Consider the following 16,807-nt stretch of genomic DNA (forward strand, 5'->3'; position numbering starts at 1 on the left):
AAAACATCCCATGTATCGATCGCCCCTTCAGGTAACGATTCCAACCAATCTTTGGCTTCTCCCTTTAAAGTCCAGGGAAATAACATGAGATATATCTGTTCATCCTCCACTTCTCGGATTTTAAATAGTGTGCAGATCCTATTAAAGGTACGTAGATGTTCATTTGGATCTTCCTTCGGCGCACCACTAAATTGGCATTGATTAGTCACCATGTGTAGAATTTGTCCTTTGATTTCATAATCTGGCGCATTAATGTCTGGATGAGTAATTGCGTGACCTTGGCCAGTGCGTTTAGCTCGCATTCGGTCTTCCATACTTAAAGGTTCCAGATTCTCCATAATTGAATTTGTTGAATCGGTATCACTAGATGATTCTGATTTAATGGTTCGTTCCTCAACAATCTCTGTTTGAATGATTGGTGGCTCCGGAGGAAAGTTTAGTGGTTCAGGATCTACGAACCGTTCCTGAATATTCTCCGGATTCTCAATTGTGAGGTCGGATTCAAAAAATGGATTATCGGAAATTTGAACTGAAGTACTTGGTCGACTGGATGACGATTCTAAAGAAAAATCAACGGCAGTAATATTTGCTAAATGTCTTGATCTAGTTACAGGTGGTGAACGTACAAAAGGTGGTGATCGTCTTGCTCGGTGCATTCACTGAATATCCTATTAGTTTTTAAAAGGAAAGAAAAATTATAATAAGTTATCCAATCAATAGACTTTTCTGATTTTGCCCACGTTTCGAATAGCCAAAAGATGCAGCAGAGGGGCAGGATTCGTTTGGTCTCAATATAATTGAGGACTGTTTGGCTCCAATAACCCGGTCCACGTACAAATCCAACTATTACTACGAACCAGAAAATTTTGATGTCTATTAATTTAACCACTTAAAATAAATTTTCTTAATTTTAAGAAATTTAGATAAGAAGTAGAATAAAAATCTATGTCCTAAAACTAGAATAGCGAGAAATAAGAAAGAAAAAGAGTTCGTCGGAAAAAGGTTGAAAAAGAAAAATGGTTGAAAAATAAAAGGTGACGGAAAAATAAAAGAAACTTATAAAAACTTAAAAATACTTGACTAACCTAACCTTATTACTACAACTAACTTAAAATTATAATCGCAAATTGAGATTACTAATTGGAATGATAATTAATACATAGTAAAAGGTGTCTAAAAATATTAAAGCTTACAGGAAAAACTAAATCCCAAATGGAAATAACTTAAAAAGAAACTAAAACTTAAAAAGGCGTCGCAAAATTCTAAAGCACTTAAATCTTAGTCTAAAGAAAAAGCACTTAAGGAATTCTACGGCAAAGACTAAAAATCTAGGAGTAAAAATAACTATAGCAAAAACTAAGTTTAAAACTAAATATGAGCGAAAAATACAAATATTACGTTAAAACGATTAAAAAGGGACAAAATATAAAAATATACAAAAAGTTATAAAAAGTACAATTTTTATAAAAATATTATTTTTATATTATTTATTTAATAAAACTACTAATTTTACAATTTAATTAAACTAATTTAACTAAAATATAAATTAAATAAAACTTAAATTAAAACTAATAATAATAATAATAATAATTAGGGTTAAATAATAATTATAATTAATAATAATCCGTAATAAATGCAGTTTAGGGTTTCTGTCGGTGTCAGAGAAACTCCGCGAGTCGCGGTTCTCAAAGCTGCAAACCCCGCGAGTCGCGGGGTTCAGAAATTCAACTCTGAAACCGTTTAAAATTTACGCGTTTTTTTTTTCTGTTTTTAATTTTCTGTTTTAATAAAAGTATTTATATAATAAAAACTTATATCTAAAAACTAAAATAGAAATATTTTATAATTTTATAAATAAAAATCTTAAAACTAGAATTATATATATATATTTTTTTTTCGGTTTTTGATTTTATGTTTTAAAAATACTTAAATAAAACTTATATTTTTATAAAATAAAAGTAAAGAAACTTTCTAAAACTTAAATATTTAACAAAATTTTAAAAATATATAAATTTTTCTTTTTATAGTTTCAAATATTTAAAACGTATTTTTATAAAAACGAATTTTAATAAAAGTAAATTTTTTTTTTTTTTTTTAATATTAGCGTTGCGCTTCCGGCGTTTAAGAGTTCCCCGGCAGCGGCGCCAAAAATACTTGATGTTTCGCGAGGGGTATATAAAATAGTTATTAATTTTAGCAGGAAATACTATTAAATACGATACATTTTTACACAAGATATTTATTTATTTAGAGAACGGATATACTTAAACCTTGCTACAACACTTATAGGCAGTGTACCTAATCGTACAGTAGTGTAGTTTTTAGTAAGTCCGGTTCGTTCCACAGGGAATCTTTTTAAACAAAGCTTAACGCTATATTAGTTTACTTTTATAAAAATACAAATATATATATATAAGTAATATTATTATTATAAAGGGGGATTTTTACCGTTTAATGACCGGTTTGTCGATTTTAAAACTTTAGTCGCAGTTAAAACCAAATGTAAAATATTAAAAATAAATACAAGACTTAAATTAAAGCATAAAGTAAATAACGATAATGAAATTGCGAATAATAAAAGTGCGATAAAATAAACTTGCGATAATTAAAAAGTACGATAATTAAAAGTGCAATTAAATATAATAACAATAAATAAAAATGCGATAATTAGAAGTGCAATTAAATATAAAATAAAGGAAATTAAATATGAAATAAAAGAATTATGCTTATTTAAACTTCAGTAATCATGATGTTTGACGTGTTGATTTTAGTTTTATGCCCATGGGTTAATTGTCCTTTGTCCTGGATTATTTAATATGTCCATACGGATTTGTCCATAATAGTCCATCAGTCATAAATATAAAGAGCGAAAGCCTTCGTCAAATTATTCTTATTCCCGAAGTCAAATATTCCAACTAATTGGGGATTCGAATTGTAACAAGGTTTTAATACTTTGTTTAATGAATACATCAGGTTATCGACTGCGTGTAAACCAAGGTTTTACTACTTTGTTAACAATTACACCAATTACCCTTGAATGTAATTCACCCCTGTTTCAACAAGTTTATTAACTATTAATCCAGTTCCGTATCCGGTAAAATGAATAATTATTGGTATTTATAGATATCCCGCCCACCGTACCCAGTCAAGCGTATGTGGTTATATATAAATACGTCGAATTATAAGTTTGTATATTAAATTAACAAGGTATTGTTTAGTTAATATAAAACACATTAATAGTTCATAGTCTAATTTCCACAAGTGTCGTTCTTTTGTCCAAACCCCAATTATGGTACAAAGCCCAATTACCCAATTTTAGTAATTAGCCCAACATCATGATTACTTCGGATTAAATAAGCATAATAATAACTTAGCTACGAGACATTAATATAAAAAGGTTGAACATAACTTACAATGATTAAAAATAGCGTAGCGTTACACGGACAGAATTTCGACTTACACCCTTACAACATTCGCTAACATACCCTTATTATTAGAATTATAATTAAAATTAAAATTAAAATTAAAATATAAATATAAATTTTTACGTAGTATTATAAGTGAAGAAGAAAAAGATGATTAAAATGATCAGAATTCGGTTGGCTTTATAGGCAGTTTTTCATTTTGGAGCTCCGCGACTCGCGACATTTTTGCCTTCAAACTCCGCGAGTCGCGGAGTTTGCAATTACAGCTCACTCTGGTTTGGAGTCTTTCTTGCCGACGGTTTTTATTATTAATTATAATATATAAATAATTATAAGAATTATTTAAATATTATATTATATTTATGTGCATAGTTGACTTGTAATTTTTAGTCCGTTGCGTCGAGCGTTGAGAGTTGACTCTAGTCCCGGTTCCGGATTTTCGAACGTCCTTGCGTACAATTTTATATTTTATACTTTGCGTTTTAAATCTTGTACTCTTGTAATTTCGAGACGTTTCTTATCAATAATTGGAACCTCTTTGATTGTCTTTTGTACTTTTGAGCTTTTTGGTCGTTTGCGTCTTCAATTCGTCGAATCTGTCTTTTGTCTTCACCTTTTATTATTTAAACGAATATTACTTGTAAATAGAACAATTGCAACTAAAAGCTTGTCTTTTTTGAGGAATAATGCTATGAAATATATGTTCGTTTTTAGCATTATCAGTTATCATTCACTAAGCGTTAGCTTACCCTCTCGTTGTTGACTTTTTTATAGATTGCATGGATGCGGAGGTTCGGGTAAGCGGGGACTAGTGGACTCGCGTAGTTGCTTTAGAAGGCTTGCTTTTGGATTGATTAGGATGGGGTAGCGTATCCCCAATCGCCATGCTCGGCTTTATTTTGTGTTAATAGTCATGTGGTTGAAAACTTGTATTTTCGTACGAAAGTCGTAAAACGGCCAATGTGGGCCCGGTCTTCGTAAAACTAATTTTATTAATGGAACGTGTTAGTTCTACATATATTAATGTATGGTTAAAAGCGTTTTGTCTAAATACGTCGGGAAGTGGTCAAACATTTTCGCATTTCATGACTTTTTGGACAGGCCACTTTGGCGCGCCGCGCCATGTGCTGTACCAGCAAAATATATTTTTTTCTGCGTTATTGGTTGGTTAACGGGTTGGGTTGTTACACCTCGCACTTACCCAGATGCACTTCATGACCCTAATTGGAAACAAGCAATGACTGACAAATTTAATGCTTTAATTAAAAATAGTACTTGGAAACTTGTGCCCCGCCCATCGGACACGAACATAGTTCGCTCCATGTGGCTTTTCAAGCACAAGTTTAATGCAGATGGTAATTTGAACAGGTATAAGGCTCGACTCGTTGCTAACGGTCGCAGGCAGCAGGTTGGGGTTGATTGTGATGAGACCTTCAGTCCGGTTGTTAAACCGGGTACTATACGGACTGTTCTTAGCCTGGCTATTTCTCGACACTGGCCTGTTCATCAGCTGAATGTCAAGAACGCCTTTCTTCACGGCCAGATATCTGAGACTGTCTACATGCACCAGCCTCCAGGTTTTCGGGACCCTAGATACCCTGATTATGTATGTCTTTTGCAGAAATCTTTATACGGCCTCAAGCAGGCACCTCGGGCTTGGTTTCAGCGATTTGCAGGGTACGCTAAGTGGATTGGTTTTCATAATAGCCGTTGTGATACATCTCTATTTATCTATCGTGAGGGCTCCGAAACTGCTTACCTGCTCCTCTATGTTGATGACATTATCTTGACAGCCTCTTCCACATGTTTACTTCAGCGGATAATCTCCTCTCTTCACAAAGAATTTTCCATGACCGATCTAGGGCCGCTGAACTATTTTTTGGGTATCTCCGCCACTCGCACCACCACTGGGTTATTTTTCTCTCCTCCAATCCGGTTCAACATCAGCGAACCAAACACATTGAGATTGACATTCACTTCGTTAGAGACTTGGTTGCTCAGGGACAGGTCCGAGTTCTTCATGTGCCTTCAAGATATCAGTTTGCAGATATTTTCACTAAAGGTCTCCCGTATGCCTTGTTTGATGACTTTTGGTCCAGTTTGAGCGTCCGCAGCACTCCCGCTCCAACTGCGGGGGGATGTTAGACTAGCTATTATTAGTCCATATGCTAGCCCATGTTCTTTCTTGTATTGGGCTTATCCCATTATCTCTAGTATGGTTCATGCCTATATATTTATGCTTTGTATGATCATTTAGCAATCAAGAAATAATACGAATCATCTATTAACAGTATGGAGTAATAAATAAAATTTTATTTTTTCAATAATGCGTTATTTTTTTACCATAAAACAATAAAGAAGTTGTACATTTACTGTTTACGATTCACGAGTGTGTTTGAATAAAACTAGTTGTTAGTGAGAACCGCATCTTATGTTTTATTTATGTTTGGTAAATTACCCAGAGATTATTGATGTAAAATGACATATAATGATAAATGGAATAATAGTAGAAATATGGCTCTAGTTATTGAGTCGACAACAAGCGTCGATTTATTGGCGATTTGACTGACTCTTAGAGCCTAAATTTAATTTCAGGCAGGATTTAAAACCCATGGAAATTTGATTTTACCATTTTCATGGCGTCTCAATTTTATTTTTAATTTCATTTTATTTTTTAAAAATTTTTTCCTACTTATTGGCCGGAGGTCCACTCGAAAGCAATCTCTCTATCCGTCGAATAGAGAGAGGGATGACTTTCTCTACTTTTGAGAGTGTTTCCACTTTGGGTGAAGAAATGACTGGTCTTTATTCTCGGATAAGTGAAAAATTGTCTACATCTCACCTTCCCCATACACCACTTATGTGGTATTGGGTTTTGTTGTTGTTGTTGAAATAATAGTAGAAGTTCATCTTTTATAATTTCCTAGCTTATTTTTTTCATACACTACTTGAAGTAATTTATTTTTTCAAAGCTTACTTTTCATAAGCTTCTAATTAGCTCCTACCACGCTTGCTTGAGTTTAGGAAAAAAATTGAAACTTATATAAGCTCACACTTGCTTGAGTTACTTACGAGGCTTATTTTCTTTGTTCGTGGGATCAATTTAGATATTATTTGAGTCCATGAATCATGTCATGTTCACGCGTGAAACTGCAATTGACCTTTAGAGGAAAATTATTTTAGGCTGATGCCAGTCTCATAACCTTTGATTTTTGACCGTCTTTCTCTTAACTATTCATGCACCATCCGATCCAATATTTTTATGGTAGAATATAAATATAAATATTTTATCTAAACGGATTTTTTTAATTTATCTTTAAGCTTTTAACACATACATAATTAACTTTTATTACATTATTAAAACCACTTCAAATAACTATCTTACTAATCCAAATGTACTATTTAGTATTTACTATTATTAACGTTTGAATAATTTTTATAAGTATAGTCCTTAGTATTATACTTAAACAAATCTTATTTAATAAATGCAAACTATTTGGTATCCTAACTAAAATAATTCAATCTAAAACTAAAGAAATTTTTTAATGATAGCTCTAAAGATTGTTAATAAGAATTTAATTATCTAGAAAATGATTAAGAATTTAACTATTTTTATTTCTGATGGTAGTTTTTCTTTTCTTTAAAAGTGAATTATTATTATTATTTTTAATGTACAAATAAAACATACATATATATACATATATGGAGTAAATTTTTAATAACAATCTTTTTATAAAAGTTCAAATTTGAATTCAAATGATAAATTAAAAAAAAAAAAAAAAATAATAACTAAAAAAAAAAGGTAACATACTCCGGAGTAATTACGGAGTATTGTTTATCTGTACATTCTTCCCATCTGTCGGTTGTTTCCTTCCTTATATCTATCAAATCATCATTCTTTTTTACAATTCTCTATTTTCTCCGGTCAAGATCCACATTACCGGCCGTCGGTACTAATCTCCGACACCGTTAAATTGATCTCCCTTGTTTAATTTATCGCAAATTATCTAAATCATGAATCACGAATAGTAAGTCCCCGATCTATATTATTATTTCTATTTAATTGTTAAATCAATTATCTTATTAGATCTGATTATGTTATTAATTCTTTTTGAGTACAATCTCTTTAAGCGATTGTTGTTAATTTAATATTTTTAATTGGATCTCTTTTTTTTCTTGCAATTATTATTGTGTGATTTCTTATGCATGTTCCTTATTTAATCGAATTTAAAATTGTATATTATTTATAGAATTACGTTTAAAATATGTGTTGATCTTTGATTCCTTTGGCTTTTCATGAAGTATTTTAGTTGTAATAAACTTGTTTATATCAGATTACATGTAGATATACATATACATATACATATGCTTTTTATATAATATCTGTAATGTAATGTTGTAATGTAATACTTGCTATATGTATTGCAGTGATTACTTGTTCAAGCTTTTGCTGATTGGGGACTCAGGTGTTGGCAAATCTTGTTTACTGCTTAGATTTGCTGTAAGACAACATGCCGTTTAAGATGGCTTTTATGCTTGTTTGATATGATTATGCACTTTAGTTTGATCATCAATAAATATAATTTATAAGTTTCAATTACTTTGTTACATGGTATACTCTTTCCTGGAGGTTGTAACATGGGCGGGTTGGGAACAGGAAAGCTTTTAGTGCCAGTCTAAATGGGCCGGGTCATCTTTTTATCCATTTCGAGACTTCACGTACTTACATAACCATATTATTGTAGTAATAATCTAATTCTTTTGAGTAATTAGATTGCCGTGGTTTGCGATTTAGAATACAGTTTGTCCTTTCGATTCGCTTGACTCGTTCTTTTGTCTGTGAATAATTTGATCCTACCCATTCAAAATTTTTGAGTTAAAGCATAACCCAGATCAATTTATTCAATAATCAACTGGGGCAAAATTGCCACTTCTATCTTTTCCCTATTTTTGGCGACCCGTTTCTAGAGTAAAGTTATCTATCATCTTATTGTCTAATGTAGTAACATGGATGTGTGGACCTGAACAACTTTTTCTAATTTAACAAGTTCTGGCTATGAAGTCGCTCTTTATCATCTGTATTGATACGTAATGTTTGTTATTTTTGGCTTATTTCTTGTTTTATCTCCTTCATACAGGATGACTCGTATCTTGACAGCTACATCAGCACAATTGGTGTGGACTTTGTAAGAACCTAATGATATGTATTATAATAATTATTTTATGTCAAACATGTTACAGTTTATTATGATCACTTTTTATGATAATGGTTATATTACCTCGTATACTCTGTAGAAAATCCGCACCGTAGAGCAGGACGGAAAAACCATTAAGCTTCAAATTGTAAGGGTTTTGCTTTTGAAATCATTTTAGTGAAGATTCTATTAAAGGATGTTTGTATCAACTGATTTTCACCTTTTTGAACAATGCATTTCACCTTTTTGAAGAAATCATTTTAGTCAACTCGATCACTTTTTGAACAATGCAGTGGGACACAGCTGGACAAGAAAGGTTCAGGACAATTACTAGTAGCTACTACCGTGGGGCCCATGGAATTATAGTAAGATTTATAATCGTTTGCTCATAATAAATTGAAGGTGGCAAAATGGGCTGCGTTGCGGGGGCAATGGGGGAGGGGGTTTTACCGCCCATGCCCTTGGATTGGGTCAGGTTTCCTCCTGGGCAGCATTTGGGGTCGGGTTATGCGACTGCGGGAGATGAACGTGTGGGTGGTTAAGTCCCCCTGGGTGATCTCGTACTGCTGTTCAATAAAAAAATGTCAAAATGGGCTGATCAAGCGGTTTGAGTAAAGGGTCGAGTGGTTTATGATGTTTTTATGTAATTATATACACTTATGACTTTAACCCAGTTGACCTTTTTACCTTATTTAGATAAATCTGTGATCTTAACCCAATGGACCCGTTTAAAAATGAAACATAACCCAAAATGACATGTTTACAATTAAAAGGGTCAAGATTGTCACCTCTACAGAAAATTATAATGTGAGAACAGATGAGAAAAGATGACATACTATAGTGTTAGGTTTCGCCTCGTGAAATTTTGGGTTTACTGAAGTATTTTCGTGCGATGTGTTTCTGCAGATAGTTTATGATGTGACTGACCTAGAAAGTTTCAACAACGTTAAGCAATGGTTGAGTGAAATTGATCGCTATGCAAGTGAAAATGTGAATAAACTTCTTGTTGGAAACAAATGTGATCTTACTGAAAGCAGAGCTGTGTCGTATGACACTGCTAAGGTACAATTGTCTTGTTTTTTGGTAGTTCTAATGCTTGAAATATAATGTTTCATATGTGTGTATGTGAACGTTAATAAGTTTATATTATCATTCTAAATATCATTATTGAAAAGATCATAGTATTAAGCTCTACACAATGTAGCTCGTATGTTTTGCTACAATCTATCTATAATCAGTATTGTTACGATAGTTGGTTTCTTGTTTGTCATTGTTGTCTGTTCTCTTTTTTTGTTCAGGAATTTGCGGACAGTATTGGCATTCCATTTATGGAAACTAGTGCCAAAGATGCTACCAACGTTGAACAGGCTTTTATGGCCATGTCTGCTGATATCAAAAACAGGTACTCCACATTTCATTTCATTCCAATTTTATATTTGCTTATGCCTCTTAATAATTACTACTCCTTTTACAAGATGAAATTATTTATGATTCTACTATTGAAGTTGCGCAACTTGTTATCTATTAAGAAAAATAGACTATTCTTTAAACAGATTGTTGATGTTGATGTTAGTTTTTAACCATATTCCTGGAGGTGGACTTTTTTGTCTGTTTACTTTGGAATGGGTAGATTTGCGCTATGTTTTAGCTCAAGTGGGTCTAGTTTAACGTTTAGCTAAAAGGGGATTGGGTTAAATGGGGAGAAATTCACCAGAACTTTATTTACATACAACTTCCCAAATCGTTTTTGATTTCAAATTTTGGAGTTTTGTTGTAATAATATTCTATTGTTGACTTGTTTTCATTATTAACATCATAGATTTTTAAAAAGAAATTAGACTAGAATGTGCTCAAACATCCCAAGTAACTTGAATGGGGAAAATTTCGTTCATTTTAATGTGTTTCGGGTCAGCTCGACAGATCCACATGTATGTTTTGACTCTGACTAAGAAAAGACATGACATGTCTTGACCCGTACCTGTTTTGACCCATCCAGCTTGACCAACTCATGAGCCCAATGAGTTCATTTTGACTTGGACTCTATATTCTTAAATTTAACAACGGCCCATAACTATTTATTTGGCAAATCACTTTTCATTCCAGGATGGCAAGCCAGCCTGGTGCAAACAGCGCGAGACCACCTTCTGTGCAGCTTAAGGGCCAACCTGTTGGCGAGAAGGGTGGTTGTTGCTCATCTTAGAATACCGTTTCTGCAACCATCGATTATTATAAACTCACAGCTGTCTCCAAAGCTTTTCAAGATTTTTGAACTTTGCTTTTCCTATCATTTTTCCCTGTAAGCTTTTTATAGTTGCTATTCTTTCAAGATTCTGATTTTTAAATTGGTTGTACAAATTGCAAGAATTGATTACTTTTAGTATTCATTTTCGATTCTTTATTTGATGTTACGCCTTGCAGTTTTTAGTCACTGCAACTAGAATACATTTTTGTTCAAAGGTTAAGATGGGAAGCATTTAGAGAGAATATGTATTTGATGGAACCATATACAGAATATCAAATAATATTCTGAATGGTTAGTGTGTTTTATAAAGGTCTACCACCATCTATATATAACTTTTATAGAGAAAATTATTTGAAAATGCATAGAACTTTTACTAGATTCCTATTGTATGCATCCGACTTTCAGAACTCATATTGTATGCATTTAACTTCTAAATATGTACTATTTTATGCAAGCCATGACTTATACATCAGGTAACATGTTACAAAAGTTATTTTTTGACACAATTGGTCCCTCAACATAACGACTGCTAGTTATCATCCCACTTTTTTATAAATCCGGTCATCTTCATCATCTTCTTCCAAAATCATAACTTTTTTTAGAAACAAAACAACACATCTTCATCTTCATCACTGAAAACCCTAATTTAAAAAAAAAAAAAAAAAAAAAACCCTAAATTAGAACCACGCTTTCTTTTTAAGATCTTTATCACAATTTCATGTAAACCCACAAAAAATTGTATCTTTATTTGTTCTTAATGTGCAAACGTATCTTTAGATCTGTGCAAACGAGTGTAGTTTTGATTGAACGAAGGTTAAAGATGAAGATCTGAAAAGATCTATCATTTTGAAAAAATTTGGTATGAAACATCCGTTTATTTGTTATTACTATTACTATTATTCAGGTTGGTTAACTTTCCACAACCTTATTAGATGGTAATCATCTGTATATATTAGAATGTTTGGATGACAACTTAAAAGTTAAACTAGTATTTGTATTATAGTAATGTTATTCTCGAAATCAAGTTTAATTCGTAGTGTGGTTTTTTTAAAAAGGTTGTTAAGTCACCTGAGCCTGAGCATAGACCCTGACCAAATCTATCATCAACAATGGACTCTTTACATTAGACCATTTTTAACCCTGCCTGTGACGTCACAGGCAGATTGTGCACTTTTTGCTCAAAAAGTGTAATCTGTCTGTGACGTGTCAGTGTCAGTTTTTGACACTCTTTAACCCTGACGCCCCATTTCTGTGTCAAATTCTTGTAGGTCCTACCAGATTTTTTTTTTTAAATTTGAATGCAAATTATATTTTATAAAATAAAATACATAAAAAAGTCACAAATTAATATTTCATAAACTTTAATCATTACATAAAATTTAACTATAACATAAATTAACAAATATATTACATAAAATAAATTACATTATTTGACAATAATAATTACATTAAATATAATATAATTAAAAGTTGGGTCTAAAACAATAATATAAGGTTTAGCCCAACAAAGGGTTTTGGGCCCTTTATTAAATAAAAAAATACGGAGTACTCATTACCCTATCTCATTCTTCTTCTTCTCCCAGCCACCATTCTCTCTATTTTATCTTCTTCAAAAATATCATTTTTTTACATTAAAAAAAATCAAGCAAAATTTAGAGTAGAACAATAGCAATAAAGGTCAAAAAGCTCAACCAATGGAAAGAAGCTACATCTCCCTGACGCTTTCGTTTTTTTCCGTCGGTTTCTTCACTGACGCCCCCGGCGCGTCAGCCCTGACGCTGCGTTAATGGCGTCAGGGGGCGTTAGATGGTGACAGCGTGGTTGACGGAAGCATGGTGACGCTGGGTTAAAACTGGTCTTAGGAGCAAAAGGCAAATTGGTAATTTATCGTTAATGCCTAAAATACTCTCAATCCTTAAAAGTTATTTTTTAATTTACAACAAATATGATGTGTAGACCACAAGATCACTTTAGGAACATAGTATAGCACCTTAATAATCACATTTCATCTACAAACCCCTAATAATCACATTTAATCTACAAAAAATAATAGTTAATTTAAGTGCTTCGATCCGAAAGGATTTGATACACTGCAAAGTGAGATGATCAAAACTGCTGCCCTAGTGAAGAAAAGCAGAACAATATTTAAACAAAAACATAATATAATGATAGATCTAATTTATAATTTTTTGTGGGTTTTCTTGAAATTGTGGGTCTAATTTAGGTTTTTTTTTTTTTTTGTTTTTTTTTTTTTTGTTTTTTGTTTTAATAATTAGGGTTCTTAGTGATGAAGCTGAAGACGTTTTGTTTTGATTCTATAAAAGGTTATGATTTTGAAATAATATGATGAAGATGATGAAGATGAGTGAATTTATAAAAAGGTTGGATGATAACTAACAGTCGTTATGTTGAAGGACCAACTGCGTCAAAAAATTAACTTTAGTAACCTGTTACCTGATGTATAAGTTATAGCTTGCGTACAATAGTACATATTTAAAAGTTGAATACATGCAATAGGAGTTTTGAAAGTTGAATGCATATAATAGGAACTTGGTGAAACTTCAATGCATTTTGTAACAATTTTCCCACTTTCATATGTTTCTGCATTATTGTAAGTTAACAACAGAGCCCCTAGCTCGGTTACTTAGATGTCTGGGTGTCTTTGACAAGTGACGACTATATACAAAAGTGGATGATGACAAACCTGTTAGTGGCATGATGGCGTAAGAAGCGCGTAGTTATAGATTATTTGGCATTTATTATATATATATATATTTTTTTTTTTTGGAAAAGCAAATGATTTATTTAATGATATCACCATGGAATATACATAGTAGAGAAAGCTCAATGAGCACAACTCACACCTAGCAACCACACCTACTGTAATGCAAGCTCAAATGGCAAAAGCCCAAGCAACTTACTGTAATGTAAGTTACTGAAACTTACACACTGATAATGCTAAAAACGAACATATATTTCATAGCATTATTCCTCAAGAAAGACAAGCTTTTAGTTGCAATTGTTCTATTTACAAGTGATATTCGTTTAAATAATAAAAGGTGAAGACAAAAGACAGATTCGACGAATTGAAGACGCAAACGACCAAAAAGCTCAAAAGTACAAAAGACAATCAAAAAGGTTCCAATTATTGATAAGAAACGTCTCGAAATCACAAGAGTACAAGATTCAAAACGCAAAGTACAAAATATAAAATTGTACGCAAGGACGTTCGAAAATCCGGAACCGGGACCAGAGTCAACTCTTAACGCTCGACGGAACGGACTAAAAATTACAAGTTAACTATGTATATAAATATAATATAATATATAATTAATTATATTAATTATATATATATTATATATATATTATAAAACCGTCGGCAGAGAAAGACTCCAAGGGTGTGAGCTGTAAATTCATTCTCCGCGACTCGCGGAGTTTGAAGAGGATTTTGCCGCGAGTCGCGGAGCCCTAAATTTCAACTTTTCCTATAAAAGCAACCGAATTCTGATCGCAATTCACAATTTTTTTCTTCTCTTATCATACGTAAACGATATATATGTATATATAATTTATATTTTAATTTTAATTATAATTTTAATTCTAATAATAAGGGTATGTTAGCGAATGTTGTAAGGGTGTAAGTCGAAATTCTGTCCGTGTAACGCTACGCTATTTTTAATCATTGTAAGTTATGTTCAACCTTTTTATATTAATGTCTCGTAGCTAAGTTATTATTATGCTTATTTAAAACGAAGTAATCATGATGTTGGGCTAATTACTAAAATTGGGTAATTGGGCTTTGTACTATAATTGGGGTTTGGACAAAAGAACGACACTTGTGGAAATTAGACTATGGGCTATTAATGGGCTTTATATTTGTTTAACTAAATGAAAGTTTGTTAATGTTAATATAAAGATTTACAATTGGGCGTCCCTATAAATTACCATATACACTCGATCGGACACGATGGGCGGGGTATTTATATGTACGAATAATCGTTCATTTAACCGGACACGGGAATGGATTAATAGCCACTAGAATAATTAAAACAGGGGTGAAATTACATTCAAGGGTAATTGGTGTAATTGTTAACAAAGTAGTAAAACCTTGGTTTACACGCAGTCGATAACCTGGTGTATTCATTAAACAAAGTATTAAAACCTTGTTACAATTCGAATCCCCAATTAGTTGGAATATTTAACTTCGGGTATAATAATAATTTGACGAGGACACTCGCACTTTATATTTATGACTGATGGACTGTTATGGACAAAAACCAGACGGACATATTAAATAATTCAGGACAAAGGACAATTAACTCATGGGCATAAAACTAAAATCAACACGTCAAACATCATGATTACGGAAGTTTAAATAAGCATAATTCTTTTATTTCAAATTTAATTTCCTTTATTTTATATTTAATTGCACTTCTAATTATCGCACTTTTATTTATTGTTATTTAATCGCACTTTTAATTATCGTACTTTTTAATTATCGCAATTTTATTTTATCGCACTTTTATTATTCGCAATTTCATTATCGTTATTTACTTTACGCTTTAATTTAAGTCTTGTATTTATTTTATATTTTACATTAGGTTTTAACTGCGACTAAAGTCTTAAAATCGACAAACCGGTCATTAAACGGTAAAAACCCCCTTTATAATAATAATATTACTTATATATATGTTTGTATTTTTATAAAAGTAAACTAATATAGCGTTGAGCTTTGTTTAAAGATTTCCCTGTGGAACGAACCGGACTTACTAAAAACTACACTACTTTACGATTAGGTACACTGCCTATAAGTGTTGTAGCAAGGTTTAAGTATATCCATTCTATAAATAAATAAATATCTTGTGTAAAATTGTATCGTATTTAATAGTGTTTCCTAGTAAAATATAAACTATTTCGTATACACCTCGCATAACATCAAGTTATTTTTGGCGCCGCTGCCGGGGACATCTCTTAAAAGCCGGAAGCGGAACGCTAATATAAAAAAAAAAAAGATTTTTATTTTACTTTTATTAAAAGTCGCTTTTGTAAAAATACGTTTTAAAAATTCGAAAATATAAAAAGAAAAACAAAAATTTATATATTTTTAAGAGTTTGTTAAAAGTTTTATAAGTTTCTTTATTTTTATTTTAGTTTATAAAAATATAAGTTTTATTAACTATCTTTTATTTATAGAAAAAAATTAAAAACAGAAAATAAATAAAAAAAATAAATAAAGAAAAAACGCGTCGAATTTAAAGCTGTCATCTGAATTCTGAACCCCGCGACTCGCGGGGTTTGATGCAATAAATACCGCGACTCGCGGAGGGTACCTGACACACGAACAGAAGCCCTAATTCAGCATTTATTACGGTAATTATTAATTAATTATTATTAAACCCTAATTATTATTATTATTATAATTAATTTTACTTTAACTTTTACTTTTTATTTAATTTATGTATTTAGTATTAATAAGTTTAATTAAATTGTAAAATTAGTAGTTTTATTAAAAAAATAATATAAAAATAATATTTTTATAAAAATTGTAATTTTTACAACTTTTTGTATATTTTTATATTTTGTCCCTTTTTAATCGTTTTAGCGTAATATTTGTATTTTTAGCTCATATTTAATTTTAAACTTAGTTTTTGCTATAGTTATTTTTACTCCTAGATTTTTAGGCTTTGCCGTAGAATTCCTTAAGTGCTTTTTCTTTAGACTACGATTTAGGTACTTTAAAATTTTGCGACGCCTTTTTAAGTTTTAGTTTCTTTTTAAGTTATTTCCATTTGGGATTTAGTTTTTCCTGTAAGCTTTAATATTTTTAGACGACTTTTACTATGTACCAATTATCATTCCAATTAGTAATTTCAATTTGCGATTATAATTTTAAGTTAGTTGTAGTAATAAGATTAGGTTAGTTAAGTATTTTTAAGTTTTTATAA

General features: G+C 31.4%; 1 protein-coding gene across 1 annotated transcript; it reads left to right on the forward strand.

The window, feature by feature from the left end:
• The first annotated feature begins 7,253 nt into the window (after positions 1–7,253).
• Positions 7,254–11,018, forward strand: LOC139892947 (ras-related protein RABD2a-like). Its single transcript, XM_071876078.1, has 8 exons — positions 7,254–7,453; positions 7,854–7,926; positions 8,564–8,611; positions 8,721–8,768; positions 8,914–8,985; positions 9,527–9,682; positions 9,919–10,022; positions 10,724–11,018. Exons 1-8 carry the CDS (start codon positions 7,440–7,442, stop codon positions 10,818–10,820), a joined length of 612 nt encoding a protein of 203 aa, XP_071732179.1. The 5' UTR covers positions 7,254–7,439; the 3' UTR covers positions 10,821–11,018.
• The last annotated feature ends 5,789 nt before the right edge of the window (positions 11,019–16,807 follow it).

This window comes from Rutidosis leptorrhynchoides, chromosome 2 (assembly GCF_046630445.1).
Source record: "Rutidosis leptorrhynchoides isolate AG116_Rl617_1_P2 chromosome 2, CSIRO_AGI_Rlap_v1, whole genome shotgun sequence".
NCBI classification, from domain to species: domain Eukaryota; kingdom Viridiplantae; phylum Streptophyta; class Magnoliopsida; order Asterales; family Asteraceae; genus Rutidosis; species Rutidosis leptorrhynchoides.